The sequence below is a fragment of the Typha angustifolia genome, chromosome 7 (genome assembly GCF_048772165.1).
Source record: "Typha angustifolia cultivar Huaian chromosome 7, ASM4877216v1, whole genome shotgun sequence".
Lineage (NCBI taxonomy): Eukaryota > Viridiplantae > Streptophyta > Magnoliopsida > Poales > Typhaceae > Typha > Typha angustifolia.
The window spans coordinates 264520-281985 of NC_133245.1; the positions used below are offsets into that span (position 1 = coordinate 264520).

General features: G+C 38.1%; 3 protein-coding genes across 8 annotated transcripts; all 3 read left to right on the top strand.

Annotated features, from left to right (window-relative positions):
• The first annotated feature begins 456 nt into the window (after nt 1–456).
• Nucleotides 457–2009, top strand: LOC140763179 (F-box protein At1g61340-like). Of its 2 annotated transcripts, none has more exons than XM_073101258.1 (4): nt 457–588; nt 895–1173; nt 1270–1344; nt 1446–2009. In XM_073101258.1, the coding sequence occupies exons 2-4, from the start codon at nt 967–969 to the stop codon at nt 1659–1661; spliced, it is 498 nt and encodes a 165-aa protein (XP_072957359.1). In that variant the 5' UTR covers nt 457–588; nt 895–966; the 3' UTR covers nt 1662–2009. The 2 variants fall into 2 exon arrangements, with proteins under 2 accessions (XP_072957359.1, XP_072957358.1); XM_073101257.1 differs by lacking the exon at nt 457–588 and adding an exon at nt 605–690.
• Nucleotides 2010–4935: 2926 nt separating this feature from the next.
• Nucleotides 4936–6014, top strand: LOC140763406 (uncharacterized). Its single transcript, XM_073101587.1, has one exon. It carries the CDS (start codon nt 5092–5094, stop codon nt 5743–5745), a length of 654 nt encoding a protein of 217 aa, XP_072957688.1. The 5' UTR covers nt 4936–5091; the 3' UTR covers nt 5746–6014.
• A 2204-nt stretch (nt 6015–8218) lies between these two features.
• LOC140763252 (external alternative NAD(P)H-ubiquinone oxidoreductase B3, mitochondrial-like) lies at nt 8219–16609 on the top strand. Of its 5 annotated transcripts, none has more exons than XM_073101354.1 (11): nt 8219–8356; nt 9570–9835; nt 9968–10238; nt 10457–10663; nt 10790–11040; nt 11243–11459; nt 11600–11704; nt 13780–14052; nt 14166–14287; nt 15970–16089; nt 16199–16609. In XM_073101354.1, exons 2-11 carry the CDS (start codon nt 9765–9767, stop codon nt 16284–16286), a joined length of 1725 nt encoding a protein of 574 aa, XP_072957455.1. In that variant the 5' UTR covers nt 8219–8356; nt 9570–9764; the 3' UTR covers nt 16287–16609. The 5 variants fall into 5 exon arrangements, with proteins under 5 accessions (XP_072957455.1, XP_072957451.1, XP_072957453.1 ...); XM_073101352.1 differs by having other exon boundaries at nt 8227–9444; XM_073101351.1 differs by having other exon boundaries at nt 8258–8356; nt 9237–9835.
• Nucleotides 16610–17466: the final 857 nt, after the last annotated feature.

Consider the following 17466-nt stretch of genomic DNA (forward strand, 5'->3'; position numbering starts at 1 on the left):
CAAAGCCGAACAAGCTGAGCGGAGCGGAGCCGAGATGAGCCGAGTCAAAGTCGGTGGCGTTTAGAAAGCGTGTTTCTTAAGCAACCGAAACCGACATTGCCGACCACGACCGACTTAGAATCGCCACGTCCGCCAAATCCGATTCACCCCCTCCTTCTTATCGCATCGTGACACGTAACCATGGTATCCTAACGGCTAGTTTATCAAACGCTTCGATCGTTCCACGTGTCCCGTGAACACGTGGACAAACATCTTCAACCGTCTGATAGAGGTGGTCAAACAAAGATGGCCGCTATAGCACGTTGTGTTCTGGAAGAGCAATGGGCGCGAATCCAAACACGAATAATTTTTAACGAAACATATTACTCGCTTCCGAACGTGTGGCGGCTATTCGAGGACTTTCCAAGAAAAGACCCTGACAAAATTTAAAATTATCAAAAGAAAGGGAATATATTTCTTATTTCAAGTAAGCCTTTTTTCTTCTTTTTTTTTTTGAACTCTATATAAATGGGTTGAAGCCGTTCTAGCCGAGTCATTCTCACAGCGCGCAAGTTGTTGGAACATTGGGGTCCTTGAAGTTACTATCAGGTATATTTATTGGTTCTCTCTCTCTCTCGATGTGGATTTTGTCGAAAGCTTTGAGTTTGCTTCTGCTTAGCGTTGCATTCCGAAATGGTGGAGTAGAAAGATGTAATTTTTATTGAAATTTTACTTGTGGGTTTTGATCATTTTTCACCACTAGTTATACACCTTCAATATTCGATTCTGTAAAATGGGGATTTTGACTTTCGGTGGCTTTTCCTCTTCTCTTTGGGGTTTAAGATTTGTTAGGAAATCCCGAGATTTCCATCGTCATTGCAGTTGTTTAGCTAATGATTTGTTTATATTTCTCAGATTTACGGAAGAAATAATACCAAGTTGGAAGAAGCAACAGTTTGGCGATTGCTTGATAAAGATCACAAAACAATGGCAATGGGGCAGATCCATGTTGAAGATTCGGAGGATACGAGCTCAAAGTTCGGGCAAAGTACAAGGATTTTGGGGAGGAAAAGAGTTGTGGTTACTCGCAAGTTGGATTCGTCTATCCTTCATTCGCCGATGCAAAAGCGCCGCAGCATAAGGCGTCATATGGAGAGATTGAATCGCCTCGAGTTGCTACCTGAAGACATTCTGGTAATAATGAACTCCATTGCCAAGTTATAATGAACCCCAAGTACTCGGAGTTATTAGATTCCTTAATGTGACGCCCAAAGTGTTGTAATTTTGTAGGTCAGGGTTTTGTGTAAGGTGAATCACAGTGACTTGAAGCAATTGCTTTTGGTATCTAAGTCTGTCAATCAAGCAGTAAGTATTCTCTTTATCAAAAGCAATAATAACATTTCAGGCCTTGTTTGGGTTATATCTGACGTGAGCTCTAATTGGGTCTTCTTGTTGTTGTTCTGCAGACTTTGATTGCCAGGGAGTTGCATTTTGCCTTCAGCACTCCGTTAGCGAAGCGTGTCTTCAAGACGAAGAATGAGGCCGGAGAGGAGGATGATGAATTTGGAGATAGTGAGGAAGCCCCAAACGCGCCGAAGCAACAGAGGTTTTCCAAGTCGCGGATTGATGGCAAAAGACTTGCCAGTATCACCGTAGCCCTTTTTGCATCACCAGATGATTGATAACCAAAGATGTACATACAAAAAGATGTATATGTTGGTCTTTTGATGTATTTACACGTTTCCTGATATACTTTTGAGATGTAATTTGCAAAATTTGTAACTTTTACTTGTAGAATTACTTTATAGGAAGCCGTTCTTCAATGCATTCATTGAAGAGAGATTGGCTTTAGCATATGTTACAAGAGAAGAATCATGTTACAAGAGAAGAAGACCCTTCTTTTGTAAATAGCTGGATGAATAATTTGTTTGTTAGTATTCCATTGTATCTGAAAGATTTTATACGATGAAATTATATGATATAGGCTTATATCTATCTCTTCTTTCTTTTCATCCTTTTGAGTTCTGCAATGATGAGTGATATTTACTTGAATTATTGCTACAAATTCCACTGAGTGAGCTTCCTTTCCCTACCATCTGGAAGAGCTGTATGCTAATTCACCGCAAACATGACTACTCTGTTTAAGGTTCTGCTATTAAATACAGGATGGAGTTGACATGGATAATATCCAGAATTGCATGTATCTAAAGTACTTCTAGAGTTCTTATTGTAGTACCAGCTATTGATTTCTTTATCCGATGCACACTTCTGCATAAACATATAGGCAGTAATGTTTAAGATTATCTACAATGTTGATCATTATCTTGCACTCTATGCACAAAAAAAAAAAAAACAAATGAATTGCCTCAGTGGTTCCTTAAATTTGATTCTCTCTCTCATTCCAGATTATATATATATATATGGGCACAGAAATTGATCCATGTGTTGGCACACCAATACACCATGAAGTTATAATAAGGAATGTTGGGAATTTGATCCTTCAATTAATTTTATGGAAAATATCCTTGACAGCAGCCCATGTTCTACAACATAAGGATAAGTAGTCAAGTTGGGCACGCATCAAGTTGCCAGCATTAAGTCATTTGTTCACAACTATCACTTGCCTGCAGCCTTTTGTTTCATACTTTTGATGGTAAGATTAAAGAGGTGCATATATATAATATATCTCATATCTGGAAGTTGCTCCAAAAGACAAATTATTGCAGTTCCAGCTGCAGCAATGCACAAGTGGATGTGCACTATGACAAGGCATGGAAGTAAAAGATATGGTCACAAGAACTCACAAATGTACATGAATTAGTCAACATTTGTGTCTATTTATCGCAACGGAAGCGAAAGCAGGGAGACAATAGTACATGGTTAGTGTGAAAAATGCGATGCTGATAGAACTATGAACTGTAATTCTAAATAATTGAATAACTTGGGACCAGCTTGATCACCCAACTAAAAGCCATTGTCTATATTTATTTATATATATGAATGCCCCCCACAAAAAAATTACTATACAACTATTAGACTCCTCTTGAAGCTGGAGGTTATGGATCTGCCACTTCCAGTTTGCCCGCAGAAAAAAAAGATTAAAAAAATTGCAGCTTGTCAGTTGAGCAATTTTGTGAAGAAACTAACAACATAGAAAAAAATTAGTGTGAAACTGTTGGTGCTGCAGCTTTATTACTAGGAAACGAATGCATTGATCTGCCACTTCCCATGTTTCCACAGAGGCTAAATAATTGTCTCGCTGCCGACAAGCTTGCCCAATTCGAGCCACAAAATGCATGCGGTTGGATAGAGTTCCTTTATAAAGAATGAATAACAAAAACGTAACACAATGAACATATGTATTGGTTAGAAGATATACATCCGATTAGCAAAAGTATACCTAATAGTGAGATCACTAGACAATGCTGTGAAAGAATGTTCTCTGTCTAGTAGCAAATTCAATTGATATGGACCACAAATACAATTGGATATTTCATACTAGTTTGGATGCTCTTATTCGAGCTACGAAAAGAACTATGCTTAATTTGGTTGGATGCTAGTACTTCTCACATCAATAAAGATTGGTACAATAATACTATTCGCGTCGATCACCAGGAGGGAGGGTTGCCATGTATTTGAGTCATAAATTTAATTAAAATTAAATTAAACATCCATCGATCTTATTCTCTCCAGGCTCTAATCAATGTGAGCCTCGAGAAGTTGGTGATGGCCGAGATTTATGGTACTTGTTGTTGTAGCATCGGAAGGTTGAGAAGTTCTTCTCCTTTCAAAGCCTAATCACGTACAAAGTGACCAAAGCTGCAAAAAAGATCCATGTCCCCATCTCCTTTTAATAGGAAACTTCTTGAGGGGTCCCCTCTCATTCCGCAATCCACATGGCCATGGCCATGGCCATGGCCCGTGGCCCGTGGGGGAAGAATATTATACGAAACAATGGCAAATTTAAGTATGTGTGTGTGTGTGTGTGTGTTATATGCTTCATATCTCTCTACTTAGATATAGGATTAGCTTAAGACTTGCAAGACCTCAAAGAATTAAAGCTAACAGTAGAAGAATTAAGACAAAACCTTTGGTCCCCTCAACTAATCTTGGTGGGTTCCCCAATTCCAGAATAGGATGTCCCTTTTCCACTCGCATTAAAGTGCATGGGTCACTCCTACCCAACACCATAAGGAAGGGTGGGGAGTTGGGGAGCCCTCAGCCTTGAAGAAAGGTGCCAACCCTCTTTTTGAGAAGGCCCCCAGACAAAGTTTTTGTAGGCAGGTGATTAGGGTTGGCATGAGAAGAAAAGCTTTTAGCACCCAATCCAGCCAATTTGAGATCCAGTGAACAAATGACTTTGACTCAGTCTTAAAAGTATATATATGTATATTGAGTTCTTATAGAGAAAAGACTGAGCCGGAAGTTAATACATGATATAAAGCTAATTAAGCTTATAGATTAGAATTTTAACTCAAAAGTTAGGATCCCCATTATTTAGTACGTGGATATCGCACATGCATGTGCACAAAGTACGGGAAAATGCACTGTGGAGCAAGCTATATTATTAATTACCTAATTATGACAGCAACTGGTCATCCAAGAGACATATATCTTGATCATAGAGCATAGTATTTGTCTTGTCACATCCAAATATCTACTCGTTGAATGCTAGGTATTTCCTCTGCCTGAGCTACCTTCAAGATCATATGATTGGCTAAGTAGTAGATTAAAGTAATACAGTGGTCTTAGCCGGGAAGATCTACTACTCGTGATCATGGAGGAATCAAATCATGAGCGTTGCTCTGCTAAAAAGTAATAAAATGGACTTTAGACTTAATCCTGTAAGCATAATCGACACATGGAGACAATTCGTGCACTAAATAACAAAGCATCATACTCCTACATCATGTATATAGAATACAAAGTGACATCAGTCAACAATTAAAGAATCTATCAAAGTCCTCACTCAGACTATTACAGTGAGATCACCAAATCTAAAAAGCTAACCTCCTCACCATTCCTTCTCCTCCCCTGTTATATTCCATTCCATTCCCTTTCCTCTCCCTTCTCTCTCTCTCTCTCTCTCTCTCTCTCTCTCTACAAACCCAGATGGAACAATCCCCTGCAATCAAAGCGAAGCTCTCAATCCAAGCTTCGCAACTCCTCTCCTCCCTCTCATCTCATCCACTCTTCTCCATCCTCACCACCTCCTCCCTCCTCGTCCTCCTCTACCTCCCTCGCCCCCTCCTCCCCCTTCTCTTTTCCCCGGTTCTCCTCTCCACCATCCTCCTCCTCACCACCCTCCTCCGCTTCGGCTCCACTCCCAAACCTCAAGTCGAATCACACTCTCCGCCTCCCACAACCAATCCCACCCCAATCCCTCCCGAACCCACCTCGGAAATCGAGTTGGGCATCTCCGGGTTCCATCAAAAAACGATCTTTTCTAACCATTTCATTGAATGGAGTCGAAGGGGCTGTCCCCTCGAAGTAATCTACGAGGAATACGAAGGAGACGACCATGAGGAGGAGAATGGCGAGTCGCAAAGATGCGCCAAGTTAGATTTCCCCGGGTTGGAGCGCTTGGGCCTTCTGTACACTGATACAGAGACAGAGAGCGGGGGATCTCCGGCGGCAGAGGGGTGGGATTCGCCGGAGAACCGATGTTTCCGGTGGGAGGATGAGGAAGAAGACGACGACGAACTCATCGAGATCGCGCTTGAGGAGGATAATTTAATCGAGATCGACATCTCCGGATACAGGTGAACCGGAATTATTTTAGAGGGCTTTCCAATAAATTTTGGTTTGTTTGAGGGGATTTTTTGTATGATACAAAGTTTCATGTACATAAACGGGACAAACCCATCTCGGGGCTGGGCTACGAGAGCTTCTTTGTTAAAGAAGATTTTGGACATGTTCATTGGCGTAAGGGGGAATTATTTACTAATGCACCCCCCGTCTTAATCTAAATTTGTCCTTTGCTTTGTTATTGTTTGGTGTGCTATGCAAGTGGAGGAGCAGCTTATTTTACCTTTTGAACCCTTTTTCTTTCTCTTTTTCTTTTGATGAAAGAGAGCAGAAGGTGTTGTTATATAATACGGGCTAAAGCAGGGCACCTGATGATAAAAAAAAAACTATCCCTAGTATTTTTTTTTTTTTTTAATCTTGCTAGCAATCTTAATGCACAGCCAAATTCCGTAACCTTATTAATTTTGATCCTGACAATTACTCCGGTGTACTTCATTCATTTCACTAGGATCAATGAATAACGAGCAAAACAAGCTGTTCGGCAAGGAATTTTACTAATATCATTTAAAGAATTATAAACAGAGATATATTTTGAAGTAAACTTGTAACTCAGTGAACATGCATGCATAACAAAGAAAAAGATTACATTAAGCTCAAAGAGTGCAACATGGTACAGAGACACAGTGTAAAAAGTCGAATGTCCCATGGCTTCATTGCGGCCACTGTAGACTCAAACACTGTGACGGTGCTTTGTAATTGCCGATAACAACGAGAACCACCGACACGAACGCCAAATACAGAGGAATTTTGCTACGTAATTGCCAAATAAAGAAGGAAGGAGAGTTAACAAGAGTTAGAAAGAAGTGATGGTGCTGCCTTTCTTTCCACCAGCAAATCAGCAATTGGAAGAAGAATAATTCTCGCAGTCAAAAGAAGAATACGAGTTAACTAGAAGGATATCCTTTTGCCCAATAAACAACGTTGTTGCATTCTCTATGGACACAGATAAACATGGAAAACTCGAATACAGGAGTTACTTGAAAATAAAAAAAGCAAAGTTTGTATCAAATTGTGTCTCAAATACTATCGCCTGATAAAGAATACTAAACTTATTTAGCTCTTTAATATAAAATGCTAAATTTATTAGCATTTTATTTGAGAATTACCTGATCGGAAGATCTATCGGTACCTTTTTTTTTTCAATTATATCACAATGTTACACTTCACTATATCAGCACAATCGGATAAATAAGAAGAGTTTATCATATATTATAATCGGACAAATAAATAATATTAAATACTAATAAAATAAATATGAATTACATATTTTCACACCCATTATCCTCCCCCACTTAATTTTAATTATTTCTGTCATCCCATAAGAAGGCAAATGTGCCCAAAATAGACTCCTAAGTATGAGTGGACTATAAATAAGTATAAGAGGGTTAATTTGATCAAACACTCTTAAAAATATCTCCTTTTATAGATGAAGAGAGAGTGCTAAGCCCGCAAAGTATTATTTAGTATTTATCCTTCTAAGAGATTGAGAGTTGAAAGGAAAGAATACAGTATCCAGATAGAGGGGAGATTTGAAATGCTGAGTCCCTGAAAAGAAAAAAAAAAGGAGTTTATGCATATCCAAACGAGCAGTTAGATTCGCTACCTTGTTACATTCTTTATCGGTATGGATAAATGAATAAGTATTAAAAGATGAAATAAAAGAGTGGCACCGATGGTAGATGGCCCGACTGGTCCATGAGTTTTGTCAGTGTCAGGGCCTCCATTCAAGCAATGAGGATTGGATTGGAATTGATTGGATCGGATTTGGGTAACGAATAGGTCAGTTCTCCTCAACTGTTTGGACAACGATGTCAATGCCAGACGAGGATCATAATTCATAAGGCCCATTAAGAGAAAAAAGAAAGAAAGAATTATTAAAAAATAAAACCTCTTTCCTTTGAATTTTTGTAGTCTACTTCAAATACGTCAAATCTTTACTCTGCCTTCTCTTCCAGAAAAAGTGGAGGGACCAGGGCTGGTCCTCACGCACCGGGCATATGACAGACTGACTCATATTTTAACATAAACTAGTAATGGGACCCAGTCATACATGTTTACACTGCATTCTTCCATTGTTTGGTCAAATTTTTGGGTGCATTTGTTGGACGACTCCAAAAACTTCTCGCACGTGCACCCTACTTGATTGCCAAGTCGACGCCGAAAAACCTTTTAAGCGCACCACCTATTTTCTAAATGCGCGCTCCACCTCGTGTTCCTTCAATTAAACAAGACAAGAAGGGCGTGCTTATTTACCAACAGAAAGAGTGCACGTATCAAGAATAAGCACGAGAGTTCAAGCGAAGAACCGTTCTATGTCACTGTCCTATGAGGCCGCGTGTCCGGTATATATATATATATATATATATATATATAGATATATACTCTCAGGAATCCTGTAACCGCCTAGCCTCCCTCTGTCGTCAGGAAATATTTATTCTTGTTCTCGTCTAGAATCCGATCTCAAGAAAGACGAGATGGTGCGGTTTTCGACGTCGTTCTTGGATCGCGCATCACAGGCGGTCCATCGAAGCTCGGCGTGGTCGAAGCTTGTGGTTGTAATCGCCGTCAGGTCATCTTTCTCATCTGTTTCGATCTCTTATTTGTTCCTGTTCTGGATCTCTTGAAACCTTTAGGCTTCTGCATTGCGTTCATCTTCTTCGATCAATTCATTTTAGCTAGGTTAGTCGCTTGTTCCGACGGTTTCTCTGTTCATGTACTTGAGTATTGCGGGCTCTGTATTTGATCTCTGGACTCACTCGATCCGTCGATCCAAGGATATATCTGGTTGTTAGATGTGTATCCTTGGAATAGTGTTGAAGCTTCTTACATTGGCGATCTAATGCTACGAAAGAGATATTTATGCTTTAGAAGAACAGAGTTGTGCGGTATACAATTGCATGTCTTATTGTTGATCTGGATAATAAGTTCGAGATCACCAAAAGCGGCGCGCATGTGAATTTCTTCAAGCGCTAGTTATTGATATGATCAAAGATAGTAGATTATACAGGGAAATGGAAGTTCAACATTAAGACATTAAGGTGTGCACTTTCTTTTCTAAGTTCATTGTTGACCAAGCAAGGTTCGGTATTCCTTGTTGCTTTAAATAGCAGGATTGCATGTTTGATGAATAACGTGGATTAATCTGGAACTTGTAAGATTTTGGTGTCTTCGTATTCTCTTACGCATTATGTTACATGTTACATGGAAAGTGAAGACATATTTGTCATGCGTGTTTTAGGTGGCAGAGCTTAAGTTGCATTATTAATTGAACTCAATAAGATTGGAAACTCTCTAAGGCTAATCTTTATTTTCGGGAATGATATTAACAGGGCGATTTTTGTTATTCGCAAAGGAGTTCAATTTTTTTTCCAAAAATATTATGCCAAAAAATTCCAACCTGATTGATTTCTTTTGTTATTCTTCTTCATTTTCATCTCACATTCACAAAGGGAGCATTCACACCTTTAATGACGATGATTTTAAGGATCTAAAAAAACTTGAATGTAATGTTAGCGGATTGACGAATAAAGACAGAGGCATACACTTCCCAATTGAACCCACAGCGATATGAGGGAGGTCCTTGGTATAACGGAGGTGGTGATTGCAAAAGACGGATCAGATGTTGCTCTCGGAGGAGGAACAGTTTGACTTGGGAGAGTAAAGTCTAATAAAATCTGCTCTATGAACAAAAAGTCCCTTCTTTTTGTTCTTGCTTCTTGTTAAGTCCTTATAATCCATCCTGCTATGACATGTTTACATTCCTGTTATGCATGCACTGACAGATAAAGGACTTGTTGAACACAAGGTCTCTTATGCTGGTCCACATGAGGAAGAGAAAATATCTCAAGCTTGAACTTTTTTGGAAAGCAAATTTATCACGGAAAGGAGAGGGGTTCAAACGATGCACAGCTTAGGTGACTATGGATGAAAGATAAACGGGAAGTTCAACACCTAAGGTTAAACTTGTTATATTGAAAATGGTTGGAGTTGATTTGTTTCACCGTACAGAGAAAGTTCTTACTTCTTTGTTGGAAGGAATAAATTGGATGTATATTATTCCCACTCATTCGTTCTGTCGCAGTCTTACTTAAGAAGATATATTTTGTTCTTAACTACTTATGAATTCTCATGCTCTGTCCTGTGTCCAAGTTTATGGGTTTGCGTTAATTTTCTTTCCCAGTAGCGGCGGAGGTCTTGTGGCATATGCTGATGCAAAATCAGATCTGCGTCTAGAACCTTCTTCTCACAGAACTTGCAGGAAAAAGGTGGTGGTGCTTGGAACTGGTTGGGCTGGAACAAGTTTCTTGAAAAATCTAGATACCTCTTTATATGATGTTCAAGTAGTATCACCTCGTAACTATTTTGCATTTACCCCTCTGCTACCAAGTGTAACATGTGGAACAGTGGAGCCACGTAGTATTGTTGAACCAATCCGCAATATCATGAAAAAGGTACGGGCCATCTTATTTCAGATAAAGCAAATATATTAGTCTATCGTATTTGATGCTTAAAGCAAATAGTTAGAGTTGATATATTTTCTTTCATGATTGGTAGGACCAGATGTTTCCGTACCTTTCTTTTTCGTCTTTTAACTTTTCTTTTCTTTTGTTGATATAATGATCTCTTATGGTAAAAGAGCTAATGCAATTCTATGAGTATTCCTTTGCAGAAAGATGGAATGATTAAATTCTGGGAAGCTGAGTGCTACAAGATTGATCCAGCAAGCAGGAAAGTTCACTGTCGATCAAGTATCGGGACCAATTTGGATGGCAATGGTGAATTTGCAGTCGATTATGACTACTTGGTCATTGCAGTTGGAGCTAAGCCTAACACCTTCAATACCCCTGGTGTGGTGGAGCATTGCCATTTTTTGAAGGTTGACTTCTACTAGGCTTACATATAATTTTCTAAAAGTTATGGCAATGTGATTGCATTTGTTATCCTAAGTTTCTTCTCATTTTGAACGACAAGACTGCAGTCAGGATAAATTACATTGTTACAGGAAATAGAGGATGCTCAGAGAATCCGCAGAAGCATCATGAATTGTTTCGAAAAGGCCAGCCTCCCAAATATAAGTGAGGAGGAGAGGAGGAAGAATCTTCATTTTATCATTGTTGGTGGTGGTCCAACTGGTGTAGAATTTGCTGCAGAGTTGCATGATTTTGTCACTGAAGATTTGGCCAAGCTGTATCCTACTGTTAAAGACTTAGTAAGCATATCAGTAATCGAAGCTGGAGGGCATATTCTTACCATGTAAGAGGGTACTTGTAGATTATCCTGGTAAACATGAAACTATATATACAACAGATATGTGTCTCAAACAATCATCTACTGCTGATCTTGAATGCTATACACCCTAGATTGTGTAGATTGCGTTGATTGAATCTTTTTTATCTTTATAAGTCGTCCATCCAGCTCCAGGATTTGCTTACATATTGGAATTTTCATTATGTAGGTTTGACAAAAGAATTACCAAGTTTGCCGAAGACAAGTTTCAGAGAGATGGTATACAAGTGAAAACCAATTTTCGGGTCGTGAAGGTCTCCGATAACGCCATCACGATGACTAATTCAACGACCGGAGAAGTTTCTGTTCCCTATGGCATGGCTGTGTGGTCTACAGGAATTGGGACGCGTCCTATCATTTCGGACTTCATGAAACAAGTTGGTCAGGTCAATTGGTCGACTTACATCCTCCTGAATCTTTTCTGTATTCGATTTGTTTTTTTTTTTTTTTTTAATGTTCATCTGTCATTGGTGCTTGCTTCATGAATTAGTTAGATGTGACACAATCTATTTTAACACATATATAGGGTAGCAGGCGTGTATTAGCAACTGATGAATGGCTTAGGGTCCATGGATGTGACGATGTATACGCACTTGGTGACTGCGCAACGATAAGCCAAAGAAAGGTCATGGTATGTGCATTACAATGTTTGACATGACTTTGGTTCATGCCATTTCTTTTTTAGATAGATAAATATTTAATAGGTCTAAAAAATATTCTATACCATAGATATTTTTAAGTAAAATATAAGTCTGGATATAAGTTTCACATGCCACAATGAGCCTTTAAAAATATATGTCTGAGATATATTTTAAATCATAAAACGCTTGCATGCAACAAATAAAAGGAGTTAAACTTTAACATAAAGTAAAGGCATTTATTCCTTGCTACTCGCGTCCGCTTGCCCTAACTCTGAAATAATTTTACCGAGAGATGGTGAGCACACGACCTAACAAGTATAATCTATATAATCTATAACAATATAATTGTATATTGGATGTTCCAATGTATGCTCGTAATTGCCAACAAATAGAATAAGCATATCTGAAATGACTTATAATGAATTCCTTTATAAATGCAAGATATGAGAACTGCATAATATTATCTTTAATCATGCCAACTCCTTATTATATCAAGATAAACTTACATAAGTATAATGTTATGATACATATCTTTTATTCATACAGAATCTCAATTATTAGAATTTATATATTCGCATAAGTCCTAAATACTAATTTTCATTATGTTCACACAGCATCAAGGAGAATCAGATATCAACATGCTCCCAAAGGGTCTTAGTCATAACTTATCATTACCTGCTCATCGAGTTATCCATTAGATAATCCATATATGCTATACATCACATCACAAGCACGTGCTCATTGGTCATCTCATACATTAAGGAATATATCTAGCGTTGATGTTGTCCGAATATGCCTGACAATATTGCATGTAACCGATTGTTTGTAGCTATTAGGCTAAAAACCTCAGTCGTAAGCCCATATCTCCTCTCTAAAATCATCACCGTCTGCTACGGAATAGTTAAGAGCGCTCTCAACTCATTCGTGGACGCCATAATCCTATATCGTCGAGTACCGCTACAAATATATCCTCACTTCATAATCATATTTTTTTCTATCATCATAATCTAGTTCTAATAAGGTAGTATAATTATCTAAATGTCACTCAAGCTAACATAGGCTACTAATAGTATAAGTACTACATAATATACTCTACCCTCAACCTTGGCCTGAGTGAGTGGAGACCACTATCTAGTCAGGACTCGACTAACTAATGGTAGGTGCAAGTAGTGCAATGTCTATTAACATGTAAGTTAATGTCAAAACCATCATGATTTATATATTTATCACGGATAGATATATAAGAGTATTTCATACAAAGATACATAATAGTTATACTAATAAGAGATGAGATGCATGCACTTGGGTGTTTTGCACAGATATTCATCTTGTTAAACCACCGAGCAAGATATATTAGCTTTGGGGCGTGGATATCAAATTCTCTTATCAAGTATCAAAAATTTTGCAAAGATGACTGTTACATTTAGAAATTTCTTTCTTAGTAGGTATAGTTGAAGATTTTTGTTATTTTTTTCATGAAAGGATGTCACTTAGCATCAATGCTAGGCTTGCCTCTTGCATTCAATAGTTTATGGGTTCAAGTCATGAAAACAACCTCTTTAGAAATGAAGAATAAGGCTACGAACATCTCTCTCTTGAACCCTGTTGATTGAAGCCTCATGTAATGGGCCACTCTTTAACAGAAGACTTATTTTGCAGCCATTTAGCATCCATTTGTTAGTCCCATGATTTCTTCATATTGAAAAATATAGATTGTACTACAATTAAGTAAAATGAATTCTCTATATTTTTAAACAATGTTTTGTCCATGTATTATCATATAATAATGAACTAAGTTTCGTGCATATGGTTTGCCCGCCCACGACAAAGATTGGCATTTTTTTGGAACATAGAATGTAGTTTGTTGCTGCACAATGTGTGGCGAGGGCTGTATGTGTTTAAACCTTAATTTAGGATATTATGCAAATGTGGCACAAGGCAGCTGGTTAATGGTCCTACTTCTTTAAATTAGCTCATCATGTTCTAAATCATATTTAAAGAAGCTTGTTAAAGAATGGTTTGAATTGTCTTGTCTTACAATATCTAATTGAAAAAACAATCTCAGGAAGACATCTCTGCAATATTTAGGGTAACAGACAAGGATAATTCTGGAACTTTAACTTTGAAGGAAATCAAAGATGTCCTAGGTGATATCTGCGAGAGGTATCCTCAGGTTGAACTCTATCTTAAGAGTAAACGGTTGAAGGGATTTTTAGATCTGTTGAAGGATTCAGATGGCAATAATGTTAAGGAATCCAAGGAAATCAACATAGAAGAGTTTAAGAAAGCCCTTGCAGTTGTGGATTCACAGGTCAAGATGCTTCCTGCAACAGCTCAGGTAACTCAGTGACTACTCTACTCTGACATGCCCTCATCATTTGATAAAAGAGTTGCATACTTACAGCAGTACTCTAAGCTATATACGCTTTCACATAATTTTACTTAATTCAGGTTGCTGCACAAGAAGGTGATTATCTTGCTCGGTGCTTTAACAAGATGAAGATCTGTGCAGAACACCCTGAAGGTCCTCTTCGTATCAGAGGACCAGGTCGTCATCGGTTTCACCCCTTTCAGTATGTGTTTTTATCTCTCCTTCATGCTTTTGCATTCAAGAGTTACAGTTCCTTTCTGTATTGTATTCTGCTGAACCTGAACAGTAGATGAACTTGTCTTATATTTTGGAGAAAGTATCGTAACTTCATGGTGTTTCAGGCGATTGAGTGCCGATTTCTGTTAGCTATGTCCTTTTACTGACTTGGTATAGATGAGTAGTTTTGTAGTTTTTTTTTGGGGGATGAGCTTTAGATACCTACGCTCATTCATTATAACTGAGAAAAGTGTTGAAGCGCTCCTGCAGTTTTAATAAATTTGTAGCTCTTGTCTAGTTCAGAAACTCACTAGTTAAGTGGTTATGCTAGAAATTTTTTTTTTTCAGACTCAGTTAAATACTAAAGAGGTAACATCTTAAGAACTATGAGGGGATTTTTGTTGTTCATTCAATAGGAGTTACATGCAAAAACACCCTGTTTGATCTCCATATTCTCATCCTTATGACAAGAACAGATCCTGCCAAACTTTATAAATCAATCTACCTTTTGTATTAATGGTTGCATCTTTAATTTCTCATTTCCCACTTGGTACATATTTTATTTCTCCTGTTTCTTAAGTTGCTGCTGAAGTTTGGCTCAAATTCAGACTTTTTAGATCTACTGTGCTGGGGCGTTTGAACGAGCCTTTAATACGTTCCAACGCTATTTCTCGAGAGGACTTGCATTCTACTGGCATTCGAATGCAATTTTCTAAGAGGATTTGCATTCTGTAAGCATTTAAATAAGCACTTGGACATTTGAACATAATTTCCCAAAAAATTTTGCACTCTGTAAGTGTTTAAACAGCCTCACAAGGGTTCAAACGCTATCCTATGCTCCAAATTAGAGTTATGTTGGTGTTTGAACGTTGGGCAAGATTTTTAGTAACTTTTAATTAGTCATAAATAAAAATATTTAGGTTTTAGAATTGTGTGTAGGCATAATTCATGAGGAAAATATCGGAGAGGAAAGTCACCATTATTTAGAGTGATATTAGAGTTGAAGTTTTTTTGTATTTGGTGATTTACATAGTAGATTAAATATTGCTCCGCTCATAAATGTAGATACATCGTTGAACCATGTAAATGTTAATTTTTTTTTTCTCTTTTTATTTTTGTGATTTGCATTTGGAGTTCTTATTTATGGTTATCATGAATGTTTAAAAGTTTTCTACATTTAGTACCTTGGTTAAATATTTTTCTTTGGTATTGATATTAGTTTTGCTAATATTTAGTTTATCAAAATCTATTGCTATTATATTGGTATTATTTGGGGGAATTGAAAATCACTTCTGCTAACATTTACCTATTAGACATTTTAGTACAACAGTTTCACAGATAAAATTGTAACAGTATAATCATATATGTTCACATAAGATAATGCCAACTATTCCATGAATAATTGACGTGAAAGTTTTGACAGCCACTGCACGCTTGAAGATCTATAACTAGACACTAATTTTGCATAGTTATGGACTATTACTGATGAAGCGTGTACATAATAAAGATGGTTATGAGGTGGAGAAAGAAACTTTCAGGGATTGATAAGTTACCATGTCATTTTGTTTATGGAACAGTTGTATAATGTTTGCAAGCATAGGATTACTTTTATGCAATCGTTTATTCCAATCTGTTTCTCTTATTATTACTATTTCCTTTTTCCTACAGATACAGGCATCTTGGTCAATTTGCTCCGCTAGGTGGAGAGCAAACGGCTGCACAGCTTCCTGGAGACTGGATTTCCATTGGTCGCAGCACCCAGTGGTTATGGTATTCCGTGTATGCGAGGTATACTGCTTATGCCCTGACTCTTAATCAGCGGTTGTGAGAAATAGTTTACCTCTGTATTCGGAGATTTTACTGTGTTCTAATGCCCATATTCTATGTTAACATTTAGCAAGCAAGTCAGTTGGCGTACTAGGATGCTGGTAGTATCTGACTGGTTCAGGCGATTCATCTTCGGAAGGGACTCCAGCTGCATATGAATGTAGACAAAGGAAGCAAAAATCATTCACTGACCAAAGTTTTGAACATTGATAGATTGCAATAGTCGGCATTTTAATCGTAGTAATGCTTTATTCTTTTTCTTTCTTTCTTTCTTCGAATGTATTTGAAACAGGAATTATTACTTGCTAAGGCAAGCGAGCTCCACAAACAGCTCCGGAATTCTGTCCAGAAAAGAATAGTATAGCTAGGATTTTCAAACAGTATATTAGTCTTCTCTGGCAGTACTTCCATGTTTACTGTGCGTATCATTGTATGAGAATGTTGCCAAAAAGTATAGGTCCACATCCAGTGGTAAATTTATCTGAAAATATTTTTGTAGTCACATGCAATACCAGTAGTCCTTTATCTGATGCGATGCAGTCTGTCAGGCACGTACTGTCATACGATGACAAAGGCGAGAGAGATGGATATGTACAGACACAGAAAGAGAGAGAGAGAGAGAGAGTACACCATCCTTCGGGATGCCATGCATTGTGGTACTATTTCTCTGCGTCCACATGGAAAGCTGACGACCCGTTTGTCTACAACCTATTCGAGGATGGTAGGAAGTTGGCATATGAAATTTATTAATTTAATTCTATGTTATTGCCTGGGAGGCTACTTGTCTAGAAACCCATGCATGTTGCGTTCCTTGAGCTCGTCTTGGATTCATATCAGCAGCAGTAAACCAGGCTTAACAGCAAACAGATGGAGAGGAAGCCCACTCCTGGCTCAAGGGGAGAGATGCCACTTTACGATGTTTGGAGTAGAGTAGCGTCGTTGCACTCTGATGGATGACACGTGTCAGTGCAAAGTGGGAATCGAGGTCTTATTCGGACCGAGCAAAACCGGGGTGGGCTTTGATTGAGGCAAAAGGAGGCCATCATCTGTTTTTGCCATCTTGTGGTCCTTGTGTCGATGGCGATAGGGGTAAATATGCTATTCATATACATGCAAACAAAAAGGAGGAAGCTGCCACGAAACTGTCTTCTTTGAAGCTATTGGAGCCAGTATTCCAACACCGTATCGAGAGAGAGAGAGAGAGAGAGAGAGATCGCGAAGAACATTTTGTTTGTGAATAAGGCAGACCTCTTGTCTCTCTTACTTTGGAGATCCGACACTATTTCCAGAAACTAATTATTAGCCTTAATGATACTAGTAATACGTGGAGAGGAAAGA